This window comes from Nuphar pumila, chromosome 2 (genome assembly GCF_984573655.1).
Source record: "Nuphar pumila chromosome 2, dmNupPumi1.hap1.1, whole genome shotgun sequence".
NCBI classification, from domain to species: domain Eukaryota; kingdom Viridiplantae; phylum Streptophyta; class Magnoliopsida; order Nymphaeales; family Nymphaeaceae; genus Nuphar; species Nuphar pumila.
In genome coordinates this window covers 90,928,814-90,951,018 of record NC_143250.1, presented here as the reverse complement: position 1 = coordinate 90,951,018, position 22,205 = coordinate 90,928,814, and the positions used below count along the sequence as shown (strand labels likewise).

Below are 22,205 nucleotides of genomic sequence, written 5' to 3'. Positions count from 1 at the left end.
TAAAATAAAAAACCAAGACCTAAATCCAATAATACTGTCTCACAATGGACCATGATTTTTATTAATGGCTCTGGATCTAAGATCAAGAGATCCAAGACCCATTACAGTTTTTCCAATTAAACTTTCTAAGGTTCTAATTTTCCTTGAACGACCCACATTTTTAGGGGTGGGATAAACCTTTCTTCAGTGCACCAATTTTGTTGGAATGTATTTCAACATTAGGTGTCACATCCTCTTTAGCCAATCAAGGCGAATTTATATCCTTTACATTAGGCATATCTAATCTTTTAGAGATTTTTTCTTGAGGGGAACTAATCTTTCAAAGATTGCCTTGTTGGATTTGTAAATCCACCGAAACCTAAAAGGACCGTCAAACATGTTATCACTGAATCGTTAAAATCAAAACTAAAACTTGATGCGGAAGCGTACCTTAATCCATTGGCGATCTGATAGATCATTGACAGGTATGATCTTTCAGAACCTGTATATGTGACCTTATTACTTTCCCTAAACCTTATGAGAAGGATTGAATCTCTTGATAGTTATGGAAAGCCTAAAAAAGAGAGGCATTATATAAGGTTTGAGAACCATAACCTAATTTGTATATAATTAGGAGTTTGTCTTTAATTCAGCTCATTATAGAATTATAAACAGAACAAGTCTCTTCATGCAGTGTATCATACCATATGAGATATTATATGGCCCAACTGAATTGGATTACATAAATTGGGCATGAACCTCAGATAGTCTATAATGTGTGGTTTAACGTATGTAGGCCCACACGATTTTTCCCAACAGTCTCCCACTTGGGCCACATACGTAACCTTATAATTACACATCATAACTTTATGAGCTCGAAAACACTGTCTTATCAATTGATACCGCTACCAATCTGGTCCATTGATCATGTCAACATAGAACCAAAGCGGTCTTCATTACAAATAACGTAATTGGACCCATCAATGATCACATATATCGCCATAACCAAATGGCATGGATCAAGTATAGATATGAAGTATGAAAATTACATGCAAAGTTATTAAACATGCCTATTTTCAACTGGTCCTTCCTTAGACTTTAGTGAAATCACAACAAAATGAATACAGAATAAAACCGAAACTTTAACTTTATACTGAAAAACTTTATTATATCATAGAACGTCCAAATATAAACTCCCATTAAACCAGCATATCATAAAATGATAAGACACCCATTCGAGTAGTATGCTCGTGAAAGACCTTGGGTGGCAAACCTTTGGTAAGCAGAACCACAATCATGGAGTTTGTGCCAATATGTTCTATCGATATCTGACCATTCTGCATTATTTTTTTAACAACAAGAAACTTAATGTCAATATGCTTTGACTTCGACGAGCTCATTTTGTTATTGAAATATAGCACTCTTGAATTATTGTCACAAAATAACTTTAGTGGTTTCTCCATATTATCTAAATTGTGTAGCCTTGTGAAAAAATTATGTAGTCATATTTCATTATTGGATGCCTCATAACAAAATACGAATTCTGCTACCATGGTGGAAGAAGCAATGAGTGTATGTTTGGCACTCCTTTGAGAAATTGCTCTTCCGGCCAACAGAAAAATATAACCTGGCGTGGATATGCAACTGTCTTAGCATCCCGCAAAGTTAGAATCAGAATACCCAATTATCTCCAATTGATCTGACTTCCTGCATGTCAGCATGTAACCTTTGTTCTTTGCAAATACCGCATAACCTATTTAGCTGCTTTCCAATGATCCATATCTGAGTTACTAAGATATCTCCCTAATATCCCAATAATGTACGCTAAATTAGGACGCTTACATACCTAAGCATACATAAGACTCCTCACAGCAGATGCATAGAGAATTTGTTTCATATCCTTAATTTCAGACCGGTGTTTGGGGCACTGAGCGAGGCTAAACTTGTCTCTCTTAGCAACAGGAGTATCTTCTGATTTGCAATTCTTCATGTCAAATTTATCCAGAATCCTTTCGATATAGCTCTTTTACGATAATTCAAGAATACCTCGAGAATGGTCTCGATTTATTTGGATTCCTAATACAAAAGAGGCATCCCCAAGATCTTTTATTTCAAATTTCTTTGTCAGAAATCTCTTGGTTTCGTGCAATATTCCTATATCATTACTGGCAAGCAATATGTCATCAATATACAAAATAAAAATATATATATTTACTTCCACTGAACTTATGGTATACGCATTCATCGACCGCATTCATCTTAAAACCAAATGAGATGACAACTTGATGAAATTTATGATACCACTGACAGAAAGCCTACTTAAGTCCATAGATGAATTTTTTTAGTTTGCAAACCACTTTATTTGCATCGCCTGAGACAAAATTTTTTGGTTGCACCATATATATTGTCTCATCGATGCCACCATTAAAGAATGCAGTCTTAACATCCATTTGATGCAGATCTAAATCATAACGAGTCACAAGTGTCATCATAATCCTAAAAGAGTCTTTCATAGAAACCGAAGATAAAGTCTATGTGTAGTCAATGTCTTCCCTTTGAGTAAACTCTTTTGCAGCAAGACGAACCTTATATCTTTCCACATTACCCTTTGAATCTCTTTTGGTTTTAAATATCCATTTGCAAGCAATGGATCTCACACCTTCATGTAATGGGACAAGATCTCGCACGTCATTGTCTTTTATTGATTTAATCTCCTTATGCATTGCTTCAATACACTTTTGAGAGTTAGAACTTTGTGTGGCTTGATGGAAGTTGATTGGATCATCTTTCCTTAGGCCAGTCTACCCTCATGTTCTTGTAGAAAGATAATATAATCAATTAAAAATGTCTTTATTCTCTCTTTAGTGGATTTCCTTAATGGCACTAGTTCTTGATGTTTCTTGAGGTTGTTGAGTTTGAATTCAAAGAATAAAAGCTTGATTTTGGATAGGGAGATCTAAAACATTACCTTGACCAAGATTTGTGGAAACAATGTCAGGAATAGAAATCTGATCATTGTCAACCATAACTATAAGAAGAGAAATTGACTCTTCTTCAAAAGCAATGTCTTTTACTTTATCACTCCCCCCAAATTCAGCATCTTTAAGAAAACAAGCAATTTTCATTTAAAAAAAAAAGACTTATTCACAGGGTCATGAAACTTATAGCCTCTCGATCTTTCAGAATACCCAACAAAATTGCAGGTAACCATTCTGGAGTTCAATTTTTTTCATGTGGCCTGTAAAGCCTAGCCTTAGTCGGACATCCCCAAATATGAAAATATTTTATATTGGGCGTTTTGCCTATTCACAATTCATATGGGGTCTTAGTTACTGCTTTAGAGGGTACTCTATTCAAAACATAAATTGCAGTTTTTAATGCTTTTCTCCAAAGAAACTCTGGTAAATTAAAATGAGAAATCATTCTTCTTACCATACCCTTAAGGGTCATGTTTCGTCTCTCAGCAACACCATTCATTCTATGAGTACCTCGCATATCTATCATAGTACTCACCACCATGGTGAAATCTGATGGCCTTAATTTTTTTACCAATTTGGTTTTCAACGTCGGCCTTAAATGATTTGAACACATCCAAGGACTGAGACTTTTTATAAATTAAATATAGGTACCCATAATGAGAATAGTCATCAATGAATGTAACAAAATATTGTTGACCATTTCAACAAGCCGTAGGGAAAGACCCACAAATATCTATATAAATTAGTTATAAGATATATGTTCTCCTTTCTACACCTAATTTTCATGTATTTGTTCGTTTTCTTTTTATACACTCAACACAAACCTGAAAGTCAGTGAAATCAAGAGAATAATGAATCTCACTTGACACAAGCTTTTCAATTCTTTGTTCAGAAATATGACCTAAATGCTTATGCCATAATAAAGAAGAATTCTCATTTGTTAATTTTTGTTTTATACCACGAGTACTTGAATATAAGGTTTCATTAAATGAGACAATAGTATCAAGTAAATAAAGGTTATCAGTCATAGATAAAGAACTAGTCTCAATAAGATTTGAATCTTAAATTTATTATTTACAAATAAACAAGAATAATTATATTTGTCTAAAGTGAAAATAGAAACCAAATTTCGTCTAAAAGATGACACAATAAATGTTTCTTTAAAATTCAAATAATTTTCAGTCTTTAAAAGCAACCTAAATGTCTTTATTGCCTCAACTTCAACTATTTTATCATCATCTACATAGATGAATCTTTCAGCATCAATTAGCGGTTGGCAACTTAGGCAACCCTAGATAGACAATCATATGTGAGTGGTAGCACCAGAATCCATCCACCAAGTGTGTTTGGGCACATAAGTTAAATTAACTTTAAAATAAACCAAAGTAAGGAGCATACATTTCTTCTCACGTTAGGCACGATACTTGGTACAATCCTTCTTCATGTGACCCTCCCCTTTGCAGAAGAAATAACTAAACTTTGGGTCCTGATGTCTTTTTTGTTTCTTCTGCGATTAAAAGTCAACTGCAGCTTTCTTAGTCTTTTTTTTTTCTTAAACTTGTTTTTAGATGTTACTGCCAAATGAGTACTTTCAGTCTTCTCTTACTTCATCCTATCATCTTCTTGCACACAATGAGAAATGGGGGAGTTCATTTGTCTTTCTAGCAGTTATAATTAACATTAAACTGGTTGTATTGTGCAGGAAGGGATATCAAAACCAAGTGCACGAGTAAGTCATCATATAACTCTAACTTTATTGCCTTGAGTTTTAAAGCAAGATGAGATATTTTCATTATGTACTCTCTAATGTTCTCTTTGCCTTTATAACTCATTTATATAAGGCTCAAAAGAAAAGTACTTGTTTCAGCCTTTTCGTTTTTCATAAAACGCTTTTCAATTTTTTCAAAGAAACATTTGGCATTCACCTCTTCGGACATAGTGCCCCTGAAGGATTCAGAAATTACACATTTCATGATCATGAGACTCATGCGATTAGATTGATCCCACTGCTCAAAGTTCTTTTTATCCTCAGTAAAACTCATATCCGTAAGAGTAGGTGGTTGATCTTCTAGTAGTGCAAGATCTAAATCCATACATCCAAGAACAATCATAACATTTTTTCAGTTTTTTAAAATTAAAACCACTCAAAACATAGATAGAATTAATATTTGCAGATATCACAGAAGCAGAGGTATTAACTGAATCAAGAACAAACAAGCTCACGATTAACATACATTTTCACATGCATTAACATAAAATAGCATATTTAAACAGTGGTGAACCCCATCACAAGATACTCAACACAATATAAACATTTAATCTTTGGATAAAAATGTCAACTTGTAAGTGATACTCTCAATATAGTAATCAAGCATGGATAATTAGTCATGTCAATTAACAAGTCTTTCTTTGGACTGACTCGTTATTCACATGAAAAACTGTATTATTGTCTCATATTTATTACTGAAAATATATATTTGGGTTCGGCCAAATAGTAATCTTTCTTTGGGTTGATCACCATTCGCATGAACTACAAACATATAAACATCACAATATTTCAAAATGAATTAATCTATGCAAGAGAGGTTACTTTGGCAATGTATTGATTCAATCAATTCAGTTTAGAACATTCGACCTAAAATCATAAAAACTAAGGTTTAAATATGTTAATAAGTGCGTATGAAAAATAAAGCAAATACAATGATATACATGATTCGAAAAGTAACCAAAAATCGACCTACCAAAGTGACCAATTATCTGCATCAAATAGCCAAGTAATAAAAGCGAAAACTTCATAGTTTTTTTTATTACAAAGCTAGTGTACGGGTTCAGCCAATAGGATCTGGCCGGACCCATCTGCAGGTCCCAAAGTTGGTCTGACCCGGATTAGGTCAGACCTTGTATACCATACCCGGATGTTGGCCTGTGCAATAGATCGGGTCCAACCTGGCCCGACCCGCACATGGACTCACTTGACTTGATTTAGCCCCCATAACTGAATGGGGTTGAACCGAGTCGCAGATCTCCACCCTCTGAATGCAACCTTAGTTGGTCTGGTCCCTGACCTGGCACTGAACTAGCTCAGGTTGTCAGTGAAACTAGCACACAACACACACTGGACCAAACCGGTCTAGTGTGATATAGCCGAATTGGCCAATACCAAAAGGCTGAAATGGCCTGTTCCAAATAGTTGATTTGGTCCGGCATATGGTCGAACTGTTTGGGTTCAAAGGGCTGAAGGCCAAACCGGCCTGGTCTGGTCGGCAGCAGAGGGTTAAATCATCCCGAGTCCCCAAATCGGCAAAAGCCTGAACCATCCCCTGACTAAAATAGGCCAAGCCTGAACAGGGTGTCGTCTTTCAACGACTTTAAGATGTCCGGCCATGGCCGAACCTAGCCTAGAAACGCCATCAACCATCGAGGTGCTCGACGATAGTTGAATCTCACCTGAGTGTCGTCAACTCTAACAAGTTCGGCGATGGCCAAATCTAGCCTGAGTTTCGGCGACTCCAACGAGTCTGGCGATGGCCGAATTCGGCCTGGGTGTCGATGAGTCCGACGATGGTCAAATCCGGCTTGGGTGCCATCAAAAATTCTTTATCCGATGAATGATCAAAACCCAAACAACAACTTGACTATCGTCGGTCCTAGAGTGTTTGGCGACGGTCACGATCACGGTCGGTTTTGTACGGTCACCAGCAGTGGTTGGGGCAAGCCGTATGCCCAGACCACCGCCTGTATTCATTAGGCATGCCATGACCCTATGCATCAGGTGAACACAATGGCAGATTGTTCGTCTGGTGGATCTGAATGGGCATCAGCCCTAACCATCTGACGATCTAAGCAAAAAAAAATATGCCCATCTGTCGATCGAACTGGGCGAAACCTACCCCCGAATGCTGAAAAAAAATGAGGGGATGTATCGGTTGTTCGACCGATATCCCTTGCCTATAGTCCAGCAATGAAAGGAATCGGGGAAGGGCCGAACGGCCATTCCGTCCGATCAACAGGCAATGGAAGAGAGCCCAACGGTCCTCCCTATCCAGCAAGATCAATGTAGGCAAAACCCCATGCCGCCCGATGGCGATCCGACGATCATGATGGATCATTACCAAAAAAATAGGAAAAATACACAATATATAATAAAATCATATGTTTTCAATGATTCAACGGGAACAGTAGCTCTAATACCAATTGTTGGATTTGTAAATCCACCGAAAACTATAAGGACTGTTAAACATGTTCTCGCTAAATCGTTGAAATCAAAAGTAAAACTTGATGCGGAAGTGTGCCTGAATCCATTGGCGCTCTGGTAGATCGTTGACAGGTATGATCTTTCAGAACCTGTATATGTGGCTTCATTCATTTCTCTAAACCTTATGAGAGGGACTGAATCTCTTGATAGTTATGTGAAGCCTCAAAAAGAGAGTCATTATATAAGGTTTGGAAACCATAACCTAATTTGCATCCAATTCGGAGTTTGTCTCCAATTCAGCTCATTACAGAATTATAGACAAAACATGTATCTTCACACAGTGTACCATACCATATGAGATATCATATGGCCCAATCGAATTTGATTACATAAACTGGGCATGAACCTGAGACAGTCTATAATGTGTGGTTTAATGTACGTAGGCCCACACAAATTTTCCCAACATATCTTCCAACTTTAGATGCCTCACTTAACAAAGAATCTTCATGATCAATTAAAATACCAACTCCTTCCTTATTAAGTGCCTTGAAAACATCTCACATTTTCAAGGAAGAAAGATATGAATTACAGTTCAAAATAGGAGAAACCCTTGCCATCGCAAGTGCACCTAACACGTTAGACATATTTGGGTGGGTTGATATCATCTTTAGAAGGAAAACCATGTTCATTTTAGAGTACAGTGACCAATAACAGGATTTTGGAAAGCCGAGATCTCAAGCTTATAGGCACGTTCTTAAGATCACTATCTTTAGACCATCAATCGCCCAATTTCAGATTTTCTGAATATGAGAACTGGTTTCGTACACGACTAAGTCCCCAAGATACAACTAGGCTTAGACTTCAAGATGACACCATTTTGCAAGACATACACAAGAGGCAAAAGTATAGAAAGTAATAAGTTTAAATCTAAAAATCTGATAATCAAAAAGTCAAAAATGAAGGGTTTTTATAACTTAAGGTTAACAATGTTTTTGGTGACAAATGAGATTGGATGGCCAAAAATCTAACATTTTTAAAAAATGAACGAAAATAACCTGTAACAATTATTCACTTTTAACCAAAAGGACCTCCAAAATCGTCCAACAGTCACAAAGGCTTATAAACACCTTTAAATACTCTCAATTAGTCCATATCAATGCAAGAAACTGAAAGTCCAAGAAGTCTCGATCAAAAAGTCAAGGTGTGCATGGTTCGATCAAAACGGACCTAAGTGACTCTGAAAGCATCTTGCACAATTGCGAATTACAAAATGCACCATCAAAAGTGTCACATTGAGTCCCAAGCGTCCAAACGTCCTTACACATACAGGCATGTGTGCACAGTCAATGCATCAATTCCTCCATGTTGAACAGCAACATCTATAAGCTATCATAAGACATAAGGGTTTTCAAAGTACTAAAATAAAATAAAAAAAGACTGAATTTAAACCACAAAAAATAAAATTTGTATCCCTCTTGGATATAGAACTAAACTATTTTCAAAGATATTTTGGTGATAAATAATAAATAAATCAAATCTTTATAAAGAGCAAGTGATATTCTCATAATAAAAAATAATTTATTTTGAAACTTTTTTTCAACCACCACCCATAGGCTGATATTTTTGGCAACATCCAAGCTTTCCTGATTATCCTTCCCTTGGGAGACGTCCAAATTAACGGATCTTTCATCCTGGGTAGAACTTTCATCCTAATATCGTGAATTAATGCATCAAAATCGTCTTGATTGGCTAGTACCACATTTTCTGAACGAGGACCTCCAACTGGAATGCAATGATTATGAATCCTAAAAGCATATAATGCCTCATCATTCATGAGAGGGTTCACTCTAGAGCTACGAGCACTGAAATTAACAATCTCTTGATCGGCATCCAAAAGGGCAGAAAACTTATTGGAGTTTAACGATTGAACTGACTTTTGCACCTATATTTCTTGGTCTTTTTCCTCACTGGCTGCCATTCATCTTGACGATTCCCTTGGAACTTGCTTCACGCTTCCTTGGAATTTCATCAGAATTGTTTGAACATGCTTTACAGAGATCACAAAACATAGATGAGATTCCTCCTCGGATCATACATCCACCCATTTTTGTTCAATTATTCTCTTATCTTGCATTTTCTTGAAGAAAACATAACTCAATCCATTCAAGTAGCCAGAAAGCCTACATATGCACATCCACAAGCTGATTCAAGAACTCAAAACGTATTTATCGGCAGGTGCTCGTCCTCGTCAAAGCTTACACCCTAAATTATTTGATGTGAACCCCGAACTTTTTTGTGAATTCTTAAGTTCGAATTTGGACATCCATCTCTCAATGAAATAATGAATATTTACAGCATTTTTCCATAATTTGATGGGTGCAACTACAGGAGTCACCCATTAGATACCACGCGACAAATTCTACCACTTAGACCCCCCCAAGAAGGCTCACGTCCAGAACAGAAAATCGCAGGAAAAAATAATTTACCCACGTGCTCTCCCATTCACCCAATACCACGATTTAGAAAGAAAAAAAAGAGAAACGGAAGGATAAAAACGCCCATCAATAATATCAATAGCCATAACTGTTTCATGCCACTTCCGAGAAAAAGACAGCAGTTGTCTGGAAAACATTTTCTCATGCCAGTGAAAAACAAACAGAAAAGAACATTGATCATTTTTTACAATCGTCGATGTTTCCACACCACCTGTGGAATTCTTTCTTTTATTTCGTTTTGTGTATCGGCTGGTTGTCATCGCAAATGAAAAACAGTAACCTTTTCCATGACCATCAAACTCCAAACTGTCATTGTTTTCAGAAAACCCAGGATTGCCATTATTGAATTATTCACAATCCATATCCCTTACAAAGAAGAATTTTCCTGAAAATCCAAAGAAAAAGGTATCCCAGGACTTGTACTGATTTTTTAGTTGGTACTTTTAAGGCCTTTTTCCGGTTTCCATAGATGGAGCCATAGCGAGGGGACTCATGGAATCCCCATCACTTCAGCCACATAGGAGCCCTCTAGGATATTTGCAAAATCCAGAAGATGAGATCAGATTCGATTCTCCCATCTCCCAAATCCAGCTACATACCCTAGAGGTTGTACTTGCCGAATCTGGAGGCTGATGCCTTTCTCAACGTCCTCCTCAGCAATAAAACTATGTTCTCCCTTTTTGGGTGCTCTGATGTTGCAGTTTAACAGCCCTAGCTGGCAAAGAGATTCCCAATACAGCAAGAACCTAAAAATGTACCCCAAACAAGAAAATAATTTAATTAAGCTAAAAATAACCATGACAAAAATGAAGTTTTTTTAAACGTCCTACAATTTTCAAAATCCCTCGTGCCCAAATTCACAAATTTGAATCGGCACAAGCGAATTTCCGCCAGATATGCAAGCTTTCTCTCAAATATGAGAATATGCAAATTTTCTCCCAAATATGAGACTCTCAAATATGAGAATATGCAAATTTTCTCCCAAATATGAGAATATGCAATTTTCTTTTACGGAGGTTCGCACATGTGAGGACATTCACAAATGTAAGAATATTTAGTAAAAATAGGTTCGCACATTTTGAGACATTCATAACTAGAAAGTATGATCATTTTCGCATAAAGTGCACAGGCAAGAGGACATTCACAAATGTGTGAAGAAATTACTACATGAAGGTCAGGGTATTTATTTAAAAAATGTGCATACATTTAGGAACATTTTGGAGACCTTGCAACTCATGGTTGTGAATGTTTCCAAAATGTGTAAAACTCATTTAATAAAAATGCAAAAAAGCACAACCATGAGGACATTTGCAGATATGTGTTATGTCATATTTTGTTGTATTTTTTGGATGATTATCACATATTTATAAGAAATTTTGTATATTTGAAAAAAACACATTTAAAAAAGATTTGCATATTTGAAAGAACATCACATATTTAAAAGAAAATTCATATATTTAAAAGAAAATTTGTATATTCTATAAAAAATCACATATTCTCATATTTGGCAAAAAGTTAGAATGAATGAAAAAAATTCACTCTTGCAAAGGGTAATAAGGTCCTTTTAAAGACAAAATTTTGTGAATTTAAACATGAAGCGGATTTCAAAAATTGTAGGGCATTTAAAAAAATGCATCATTTTTGTTATACAGTATAATCATTTTTTATTTAACAAACACTGTATCTTCCAAATCCTCGACCTGACCTAGGAAATCCAGGCCTTGGCATTTAAAAGCCAAACCAGGCACTCAACACGTACAAAGAAGATGGAAACCTAATCTTATTGTTTTCTCACCCATGGGTTAGTAAAAAAAATGTGAACAGAACAAAATGGAAATATGTTGTGGAATCACTTTCATACGATTCCGTTTTATCGTGAAAATATCTATACTTATATCATAAAACTACCCCTATACCTGAACTAATGAAAATAACAGAGGAGATCCAAGATACCAACTATACCTTCCCTTACATACTATAATTTGTCCTTGAAAGACATCGTAGTTTCTGACGGCCGCTACTGAGGCCATCGCAAATCAAAGACCGATTCAGATGTAGGGTGGTAAACAGTAAATCTGAATTTTACCAAAATAACACGACTTCAAGTTAACTCGTTGAAAAAGTAAAAAGTTGTGAACAGTTTCACAAATCGTACTCATTATTTATACGCAAATGTTTGAAAGACAAAGAAACGAGAAAAAAGAACAGAAGACGAAGGTTGGATTCTAGTGCAATGAATTTTCCCGGCCAAAACAACTGTGAGATTCTCGCCTCGACACGAGTTGGGTCAAAAAAAAGGAAAGGGACCAAGACTGGCACTTGGGAAGTTACAAACGCCCAACCCTAAACGGACAAGTCTTTTTGGCTCCAACTTGAATGATCCTACAAGTCATGGCAAACCCAAAAAGATGTTTCAGATTCTGTTGCAGCAAAGTTTAACCGGTGGAGTGGAAGGGGCTGAAGACGTTACTACCCTCCCCCACCCAAGTAGGTGAGCGAGCATGCAAAAAGCCGAAATGAAACATTTGAAACTATCCATCACGTACAAACATCTGGATCTTCAAATCCATAACATTTTCAAAAGTACCACATAACAAACTCAGCATCCAGCATAAAAGCATTCGTAAGTCGGGAATGTATGCGCAGAACGAAACAAGCACTACCATCGTCATGGAAATAACAATTAAATAGTTACAGACGTAGAATTGAATAATATCAATAAAAGAACGAAGAGATATTGGTTCTAGCATAAATTTAGCAATTCACATGGAAAAATGTCAAACATGAGTCCTCAGGGCAGAAGCTAAACTAACAGTACTAGCATGCAGAATGAGCCAGCACTCACACAAGGTGGTGCAAAGCATGCAATAATCACAATTACATAAATACCAAATATTGCAGAAACCAAGAAGCAACAAGCATGCAGGTGCGCCCTTTTTAAAAAGGCGTGGGGCAAGTTTTAGGCGAGAGACTGTTTGACCTCCTCAGAAACTCAGGTCATAAGAATCCAGGCGCACTCGGTGCTTCAATCAACACTCATTTTCACCAAGCCTTGATGATACACCATATCACTAGCACAACTACCACTATCCACTTAAACTAGTCTGCCTACATCTAGAAATGCTATAACTTTTCAAAACTCTTCAGCTTACCTGCTGTTGGTTTCCATAAACAGGATACGCGCCATATGCAGCAGCATACATAGCCGGATCTTGAGGTGGAGCAGCATATCCATAACCATCATAAACTTGTGCCCCATAATACGAACCACTCCATTGGTTTCCTGGATCTGCTCTAGGCTGTGGTTTCACCAAACAAAAGATGCAACAAAAACAGCTCAAGGAATCAAAGATAGATACATAAATGAACGACCAAAGTAACAAATCATGGACTTGAAACCTGGAGTTACATGGATGTAAAGCCTTGTAGCAGCTTGGCTGGCCCAAGAAAATGAGCCAAGGCCAACCATTCAGACTAAAACGGTCAGGCTTTCCCTGAGCCCATGCAACTCCAAACTTGGATAGGGCAAAAGCAGTCACCAGATTTACTCTGTATTTTATGCTCATGGAAAGCTTACCAGCTTGTTTGCAGGATTACGACCCCACGAGAGGCGAATTGTTTGCGTCCCAAGTACGGTACCATTCAACTTCTGCAAAGCCTCCTCAGCATTTGCCCTGCACAAAATTATCAAGGCAAGTTCATAAAATATAAGTATCAATGACATTGATGATTGATCCCATGAATACAACTCACAGGCACAGATTAAAGACATACCGCTTAACAAATTGTACAAAACCGCATCCTTTGCCGACTGGTATTTTAACAGATGCAATATCCCCAAACTGAGAAAATGCCTGCCTCAGATCCTCATCGCTGATGCTTGGGTCAAGCCCCCCAACAAATATCTAAAATAGAAATGTAATTCCAAGATCATCCCAACCGGACAAATTTCAAAAAAACATTTAAATATTTGACTTACTGTTGTGTTATTCAGATCACCTTCGGGCTGAATTCCCTGCCCTGAGAAACCAAAGGAAGGAAAGTCAACACTACAAAGATAAATGTCAATGCAGAAAATAGGGTCGTAGAACATGTAACAAAACAAACAGCTCAAATCTTGAAAGTTTCCAGACGCCAGATAGTAACACTTAAAAGCATATACCAAATCATATAATGTGGCAAAAAAAGAAAAAAACTAAAATAATGACGTGATTAGAGAAAATACAGGAAATTATGTACATCACTATCATCCATAACAGTACAAAACAGAAAATTTTGCTAGTGGATCCTTTTAGAACAAATACAACCTGCAGAATTCCTGCTCACAAGCAGAGAGAATGATGGCGACCAGCCATTAAAGCTGAGTTTCTGAGCTCAGGAACACTAGCTAGTAGTCTGTATTGTGTGAAGGTTGTACATCTAAACAAGAACATCAAATGTAGACCCTTAGCAAAAATTCCCTGATACAACAATGAAACCAAGCCTCCAGAGGAGCATGGACATGTACTATTAAGTAGTATATAAAATTCTATAAGAACTAACAAATCATGCACACCATTCAGAAAAACAAGCAGAAAAGGTAGACACTGAAACAGATTCACGAAGCCACCAACAAAGAAACTCCTTGGAAAACACTAATGAGTTCACAAATAAACCCTCTTAAAATTCTTATGATGTGCAAAAATCACCCTTTAATTTTATAGAACAATACTAGACCAACAAGGTTAACCACTCTGCTTGTATTCATCATCATCATCATCAAGCCTTATCACAACTACATGGGGTCGGCTTTACGAGTCCTATTTTCCCATTTCTGCCTATCTAGAGCTACAACTTCAGTCACTTTACAATCCTTCATGTCACCTTTAACTGCCTCCTTACAAGTCTTTAATGGTCTTCCTCTTTTTCTAGTTCCTTCTACTTGTACCATGTCGACCTTTCTCACAAGAGCCATGAGAGGTAGGGCTGGCCAATGGGCTGCGTACCCAAGAGCTGGGTTGGGTTCGGGCTCGGGTCTAGGCCCGAGTCAGGCTCGGGTCTAGGCCCGAGTCAGGCTCGGGTCTAGGCCCGAGTCAGGATCTTATGGGGCTCATTAAACAAATTAAAAAAAAAAACTCTTCATCAATTGGGTCACACAATGGGTCATGTTTAACTAAATCCACAACACTAACCCGTTAATATTTTAATGGGTGCACTGTGCACATGTTAAAGTGGAAGGCTCTTCCTTTTATAGCCAATGGAGAGCTCTCCACTTCCTTCAACCCATCGATATGTGACTATTCTCCCATGAGCCATTAATGTAAAGTTGTCTTTAATAAGTATATTGTTATTAATGTCCTCCTCCCTCTCATAAATGCATATTCTCTCTCTATCACAAAAAGGAGCATTCACATTTTTTCGGTTTTTTAAACATAACATTAAAAAGGTATGTGGCTGGGATTAGTCCCATATCGATCAGGGAGGAGAGGGAAGACCTTTCCTAAAACTATAAATTAAAAAGGTATGCTGCTGGCCAGCCTGATGTCCACCACTAGTGAGAGGTCTGCGTAAATGTCCAAAAGGTAAAATGTTCACTCTCTCAACAAAAACAAAAAAGTGAAAAGCTGAAATTGTTGCAATATTTTCTAAAATTGGAAATATTGCATAAATGAGAATATTATGATATTAGCACAATCATAACATGAATTAGAAAAATTTAGCTTTTTGAAATTTAAAACTTTTATTTCCTTTTATATTTATTATTTGTTTGAAAACCCAAGATATTTCAAGGTTTTTCCCAAGAAAACCCCTCACTGAAATATTGCCAAGACCAGCATCAGTGACCATGCAGTTCACACAGAACCTCATTATCAGTAACAGGATTCTTAGAGACATGCTCCTGTTTTTTTGTGCCAACACTAACCTCAAGTTAGGGCAGAATTAAGCTTCATTGCTTTATCAAAATTTTGCTTAATTAAACCAAAATATGAACTAAATGTGTACTAAAGGCAGGATACTATAATAGAAGTAGAAAACAGTCAGCATGAGTTCATGGGGCTCTACTTTTTGCACAGCATTCTGAAGAATCACAACACTGTTATTGTTATGGATGTGCATTCACATGATTCAAACAAGATAGGGAAAACAATAAGGAATTGGTTGAATTCAGCTGAATCCTGTGACACTGAGCAGCATATATGCATGCTGCTCATCTGTAAAAACAAAGATAACATTATACTTCTATTACAGAAAAGAGAAACCCAGTATTTGCAGATTAAAGTGTTAACTCCAATTTCCGTGTATTTCTAAACTCATCAAATATAACTCATTTCTATTGTCAATCAGCATAACAAAGTAAAAATAAGAATTCATGACATCATTCACATGCATATTTACCACACTGGATAGCAAAAAATTTGTGCTCATATGATACCACATGGACACAATTAACAATGGAATAAAAACTACAGCCCCATACTCTGACAAGAGGACATGAAGCACAAATCAACATATACCTTGTGAAGAATACTGTTGTTGAAAACCAGAAGACTTCCGAGGAGTTGCAGCACCAATGCGCATGGGCCTGCCGGAACAGTATACCCCATTCATTTCATTCATTGCCCGTAACCTTTCATTATCATCGCCAAATCTCACAAAACCATAACCTTTGGATCGGCCTGTGTTTGCATCAATAACAACTTTTGCACCTTTTGCAGATGGGTATCGGCTAGCAAAAGTCTCTTGCAATAGAGTATCTGTAACATCAGAAGCCAAATCACCCACGAATATAGAGTGATCTGAACCAATATCTGAGCGCCTATCACCCATGCTAAATGATGCCCAATTTAACCGAAAAAGCTGTTCTACATTGGGCATTACGGTACCATTGTAATTGTGAAGGACATTCTCTGCTGCTGCATGTGAAATAAACTCCACAAACCCATACCCTTCTGACTGACAAGTCTGTTTATTGCGGATAACTTTTATAGAAGCAACCTACAGAACAGAAACTAATGTTAAGTTCAGATGGAATAGAATACCATCAAGTCCCCTTGTCAAATATGTGCTGCATATGGCTCATGAAAAACGAAAAGAAACAAACACACACACATTCACAAAGTTTGAAGCATGATAGTTTGGTGGAAATTTAATTTACCTTTTCAAAAATAATATGAAAAAACACTTTAGCTTTTTTTAATGATTAGAGGTATTTATGTGTCTTAAAAAACTGTATTTCATACAAGAAAGAAAAGCAAACATAAACCTCCAACAGATATCACAACACTCTCTTCCATGGCTGATGTCACTTCATATATAACTGGTGAAAACAATTACCATGTCAACATATAAATTTCATTGATGTTAAAATCACCAAGAAGGCAATCTCTAGGTGTCTGGCTCGGGTTGGATGCCTGGCTCGCTTAAGTGTTGCATAGAAGAGTAAAGCAAAAAAAAAGTTAAAATAAAAAAAGGTAAGAGGAATGTGTAAACCGACAAAATAAATGGGAAAAAATAACTTACAGCAGAAATTCTGTAGTTTGTAAACTGCAAGCTATTTCTTATTGAAATACCATTGAGTATTGAACATTAACTAATGGTCTGATTCATAGTTAAGAACGAATATCGTGCAATGTACATGCACATCTTGCATGATTTTTCAACATCAACTTTCAAAATATTAAAGTCAACTACCATTGTATTGGCTGCAATAGTACAAACGCCTAACTCTATGAGATGTCCATAAGCCACAATTCCCTCTCATTTTTTATTTTTTCTGTGTATATGTGAGTGATGTTCGTGTACTGTTCATGTCAAGCAAAAAAGTTTGCACCTTGTGCAGTTTTTTTTCTACCAAAATAACCTTTGAGAAGATTCATGGTTGACCTACTCATTAACTAATCAACTAGTAGCCAACTAGGTCAATCAGTCAACAAATTGCTCAACCAGGCATGTGCTCGATTTTAGAACATTTGCAATATACTGAAACACATGGTAAAAATTTTCATGGTTAATTTAGTAGGGTACATACTTGACATCAAGCAATTTACCATGCTAGTTTTCAGGAAAACTGAAAAGTGATAGCCTATATTATAACATATAATGATGAAAAAAATATACCTCTCAATGCATTACATCTAGAGTATGAAATTGTGCCCAACTAGGAAATTTGAGGAAAGTTCATTCTTCCAGGTAATAGACGAAAGAAAATATGGAGATTGTTGCCATGCATGATTTAGTGGTTAATATGCAACCTAACAAAGGATAATTCCTTACCTGTAGGTATACAGGTATGCATTCATTAATTGTATGACAAGGCCAATACACAACATTGATGAGTGTCATATTGTGGGGATAGAATTCCCTACTTATTATTAGTTATAAACCTAAGCATCTTTTATTTGTATTGTTTCACAATATGTTAATTTGTTCTCCATGTGAGCTCTTGCGACACACTCTTGTACCATCACTTTTCTAGTGATGTATGTATTTTGGTATTTAGTCAAATGCAAAGACTATGTGGAAGGTAAGACTACACTTGTTAGGTTTCAAGTTTCAAAGGTGGGTCCCGTAAGGCAAGTTTTACCTCATCAGACTAAGCTTTAGAGATACGGATACCTAAGCCCAATAAGGTCCAATATCACACACACACACACACACACACACACACACACACACACACACACACACTGTATGTGTTTTGGCATTAACTAAAAGCAAAGTCAATGTGGAAGGTAAGAAAACACATTTGTTTGGTTTCAAGTTTCAAAAGTGGATCCCATAAGGCAAGTTTGATCTCATCAGACTGACTTAAAGATACCTAAGCCCAATATGGTCCAACATACGGCACACATACATGCAATGACATGCATATGCACACTGCACATCCTCACATCATAACCGCATCACAGTCTTACACAAAGTGTCTCTTACATCAAGGAGACTATTGATCAATTTTCCTTGTCCCCAAATTTTTCTCTCTTTCTACAAGGGGTGTTATGCTAAATATAAAGTCTGAAACTTTTTAAAAACTTTTACTTAATTATGATTATATATTTTACATCATAATAAAAACTTAATTTTCTTATATTGACCGCTAGGGACTCATGTAGCACATAGATGTTGGCTAGACATGCCTTTAACTACAAAGGAGAGAATGCTGACTCGCTTTCAGCATTGAGTGTCACAAACATAAAAATGAAACAAGAAGGGTAGGGGTGGAAAAGATGAATGACTGACTTTTTAATGACCATCAAGAGCCTCATGCCCCTATACTTAATGAGGTATAAGCCTTGGTGTTAGGCTTATTCAGTAGAGCTTGTAAACTTCAAGAACTATTTCTTTGGTGGTCATGGGAAAAACCTCGTGCCTTTAAAAACAAAGGACATCATCCATCATTAAACTAATGTGTCGTCCAACCCTAAAAATGAACACAAGCATGTTGACCAAGGTAGCTCTCAAGCTAATTTTGACCTTGAGATGCATGCTTCAATATCCTGAGATGTTTTTTTCTCATCAGTGCGTATCAAACTCGATGCTTCAACACTCTGCCACAAGCTTTTTTATATCATTAAAAACCATATGCAAATTCTCTCTTCTCTATGTTTTTGTTAGGTTTTGTCTGTAGAAAATTTGGCCTCTATTTTAAACTTTCTACATACTAATCATACATTAACTATGTTTAGTTCCTCTTGAACTATTTCATTATTCCTGTTCTTTGATTGAAAACTCATAGAAGTATGCCCTCAGTCTTATATTTATTTCCATCATCTTTCACCATCACAACTTGGCTGTCAATCGTTAATACACCATACACATTCAAAAAACATTATTTTGTCAATGAACGAGGAGAGATTTCACAAGAGAATATATGGGTCAAAGACTCAAAATTTCTTCAGTTTCACTAAGATTGTACAAAAACCACTCTTATAACATAACCTATTCTCACCTCGACCCACAACATCAATTTTGCTTCTCATGGAATGTTCTTCATTTCACAGAAGTATACATTTGTTTTCACCAAAAGGCAAACAGACAGATACACATATATCAAAAATAGTGGAATTAGACCGACACATATCTAAAAAAAAAACAATATTGTGAATTTATTACAGACTCAGTGGCAATAATTGGACAAAGTTACAACTACCAATAAAACAGGAACTGACTGTAATAATTGTTTGAATAGATTCTTCATGTCTCAGGTAATATTCTTTCTAATATGAACAATGGTTTAAGATAATTAACATGTTGAACCTCAGGTACACTAATATAGAATTCAACGATTTACTGAAGCACGAGAACAAGCTGGTTCAGCTTTATTAAGGTACACAAGACAGGGTATCGGTATAAGAGGATGTTAACCCATTGAAATCCGGAAGAAGGTCGCAACAACGGATATAATACACACATTGTGCACGCACGCACGCGCACATGCGACACAGAGAGGTATGGAGATAATGTATATATGTATGTGTGTGTGAGATCGCGCTATAGTTCGATTTAAAGCCATACCCACAAGATTTGTGCGAATAGATAGCCCAATATACGTTTCAATGTTTTCTACTCGGAGTCAAAAAAGACTAAAACAACAAGAAAAAAGAGATCGATCTATTAACCATAAGAAGAAAGAAAAGATGGCTCCCCCATCCATATGTGCATAGATAGCATGCCTGGCTGTTGATACGGAACCAGCAATGCTTTGTGCACGTCATACGCGAAGGGAAAACACGAGATCCAGCACCAGTGGCTATCAAACTTATCGACGATCTTGCAAAGATTTGAAGCCAGTGCAAATTAAGAACAGAATCACGTCTTCTTAAGAGGTGGAAGAAAGGTGGGGGTGAGGGAGGAAAGCTGGCAGGGAGACTCACCTCACCGGTGTGGCCAAAGCAAGAATTGAGGTAACCCTCATCCATCCAGTACTGGAGATCTCCGACCCAGATCGTCTTGTTATCCTCGGATTGAGATTGGGACTGCGGCTGTTGCTGTTGATACTGCTGCTGAGAAAGGGGAGGGGGTGTGGGAAGGGGAGGCTGCATCTGCTGTTGAGGCTGAGGAGGATAAGCCATGTAGGGCTGTGGGTAGTGTTGGTAAGGCTGCTGGGGCATCATCATCATCGCCGCCGGGTATTGGTGCTGCATTTGCATCGCCATCCACTGTTGCTGCTGTGGATGTTGTTGCTGCTGCTGCTGCTGCTGCTGTTGTTGTTGAGGATCCACGGCAGCGGACGTAGATTGCATCATCTTCTTCCTCCACACCTCACCAAGGGTTGCCCAGCCGCCAGAGAGAGAGAGAGGGGAGCGTAGCAGCAGGGGCCTTCAGCCTGGTTTCTGATGGGTTGGGACCAGGGTTGGAAGGGGAAGGGACCCTAAACTCGGGCTCCTCCATACCCTTAAAAGGCCTAGGCTTGGCGATTTTGCGGACGGCTCCTGGGCGATGTCAACCGTCCGATCCTGCTTCCACGAACCGATTGCATCCTTACCGTCCATCTTGGTGCACCTGCTTATCGAGGGGTAGGGTTCCGACTTCCAAGATCCTGCCGACCACGTGAGGGATCCAGATTCCAGAGTTACAAACTGCCCATGTCCGGATTCAAGAGGCGTAGGCATGTAAAGTAGCCAAATACCATTTGCAACTAATGGGATGTTGACTAAACGGTATCTCAAGTTAGATTAGGATGCGAGTGGTGAAAAACTTATACCAAACCCACTTTTTTACACAACGGATTCGAATATCATCAAATTCAGATATTTGCCTCCCATTATATTCAGATTTGGTTTTGGTTTACCAAATGCAACTAAACGGAATTCGGATATCAGATAAAATCCAATTGATTGACATCCCCAAAGAGACGTGACGCCTTTGGATTTTGACCAAGGGAGGATAGGATACCTTTGTCGACCCACCCCAAGTTCCCAAACAAAAGTGCAAAACTACTCTCCCTCCCTCAGAGAAAGAACTATGAAGAACGCGCTTCCCATGCTTTTTATTCCTCGTACCAATCTCTGTATAAAATATGAACAGTATATGTATATGTGATCGAATACCTCATTGGACCTTTCCCTCAAAAAAAAGAATATCTCATTGAACCTTGATATGCCCAGTGGGTCTTAACCATGCAAGTCCGGGTTGGGTGCAATCACATGGCACAAAATTTGTGCATTAAGCACCAGATGGTCATCCACCAGGTCTTGGGCCCCACAACTGACAGGCCCTATCCCCAAGATGGAGGGTGATCAGGTGGGTAAGGCAGAATTTTTTCTGCCATCATATTGCACCTGATCTTTTCACCACCCACGGCCCAATGTGAAGCAACTGGTAACGGTTACTGTTCAAGCATTCTAGAAACAACCATGGGAGAAGAGAAATGTTTCTAAAGCAATAAGATTTTCATGATATGTAATTATGTATGCTGCCCTTTATCCGTCCCTTTTTTCCTAGTTTCTTACGGATTAACGTAATCCTAATGGTGTTGAAACTATAGCTTAACAAGCATACTGTGCTCACTTCAAGGTTGACACCATATCGTTTTCCTCTTTTAGGAAAGAACTCGGGAGGGATGATAGCTGGCATTCTGGC

General features: G+C 37.6%; 1 protein-coding gene across 1 annotated transcript; it reads right to left on the bottom strand.

Annotated features, from left to right (window-relative positions):
* Nucleotides 1-12,384: 12,384 nt before the first annotated feature.
* LOC149846066 (polyadenylate-binding protein RBP47-like) lies at nt 12,385-21,000 on the bottom strand. Its single transcript, XM_089996148.1, has 6 exons — nt 20,498-21,000; nt 16,142-16,622; nt 13,627-13,667; nt 13,422-13,552; nt 13,225-13,321; nt 12,385-12,946 (listed from the first exon to the last, which is right to left on the bottom strand). Exons 1-6 carry the CDS (start codon nt 20,867-20,869, stop codon nt 12,791-12,793), a joined length of 1,278 nt encoding a protein of 425 aa, XP_089852274.1. The 5' UTR covers nt 20,870-21,000; the 3' UTR covers nt 12,385-12,790.
* Nucleotides 21,001-22,205: the final 1,205 nt, after the last annotated feature.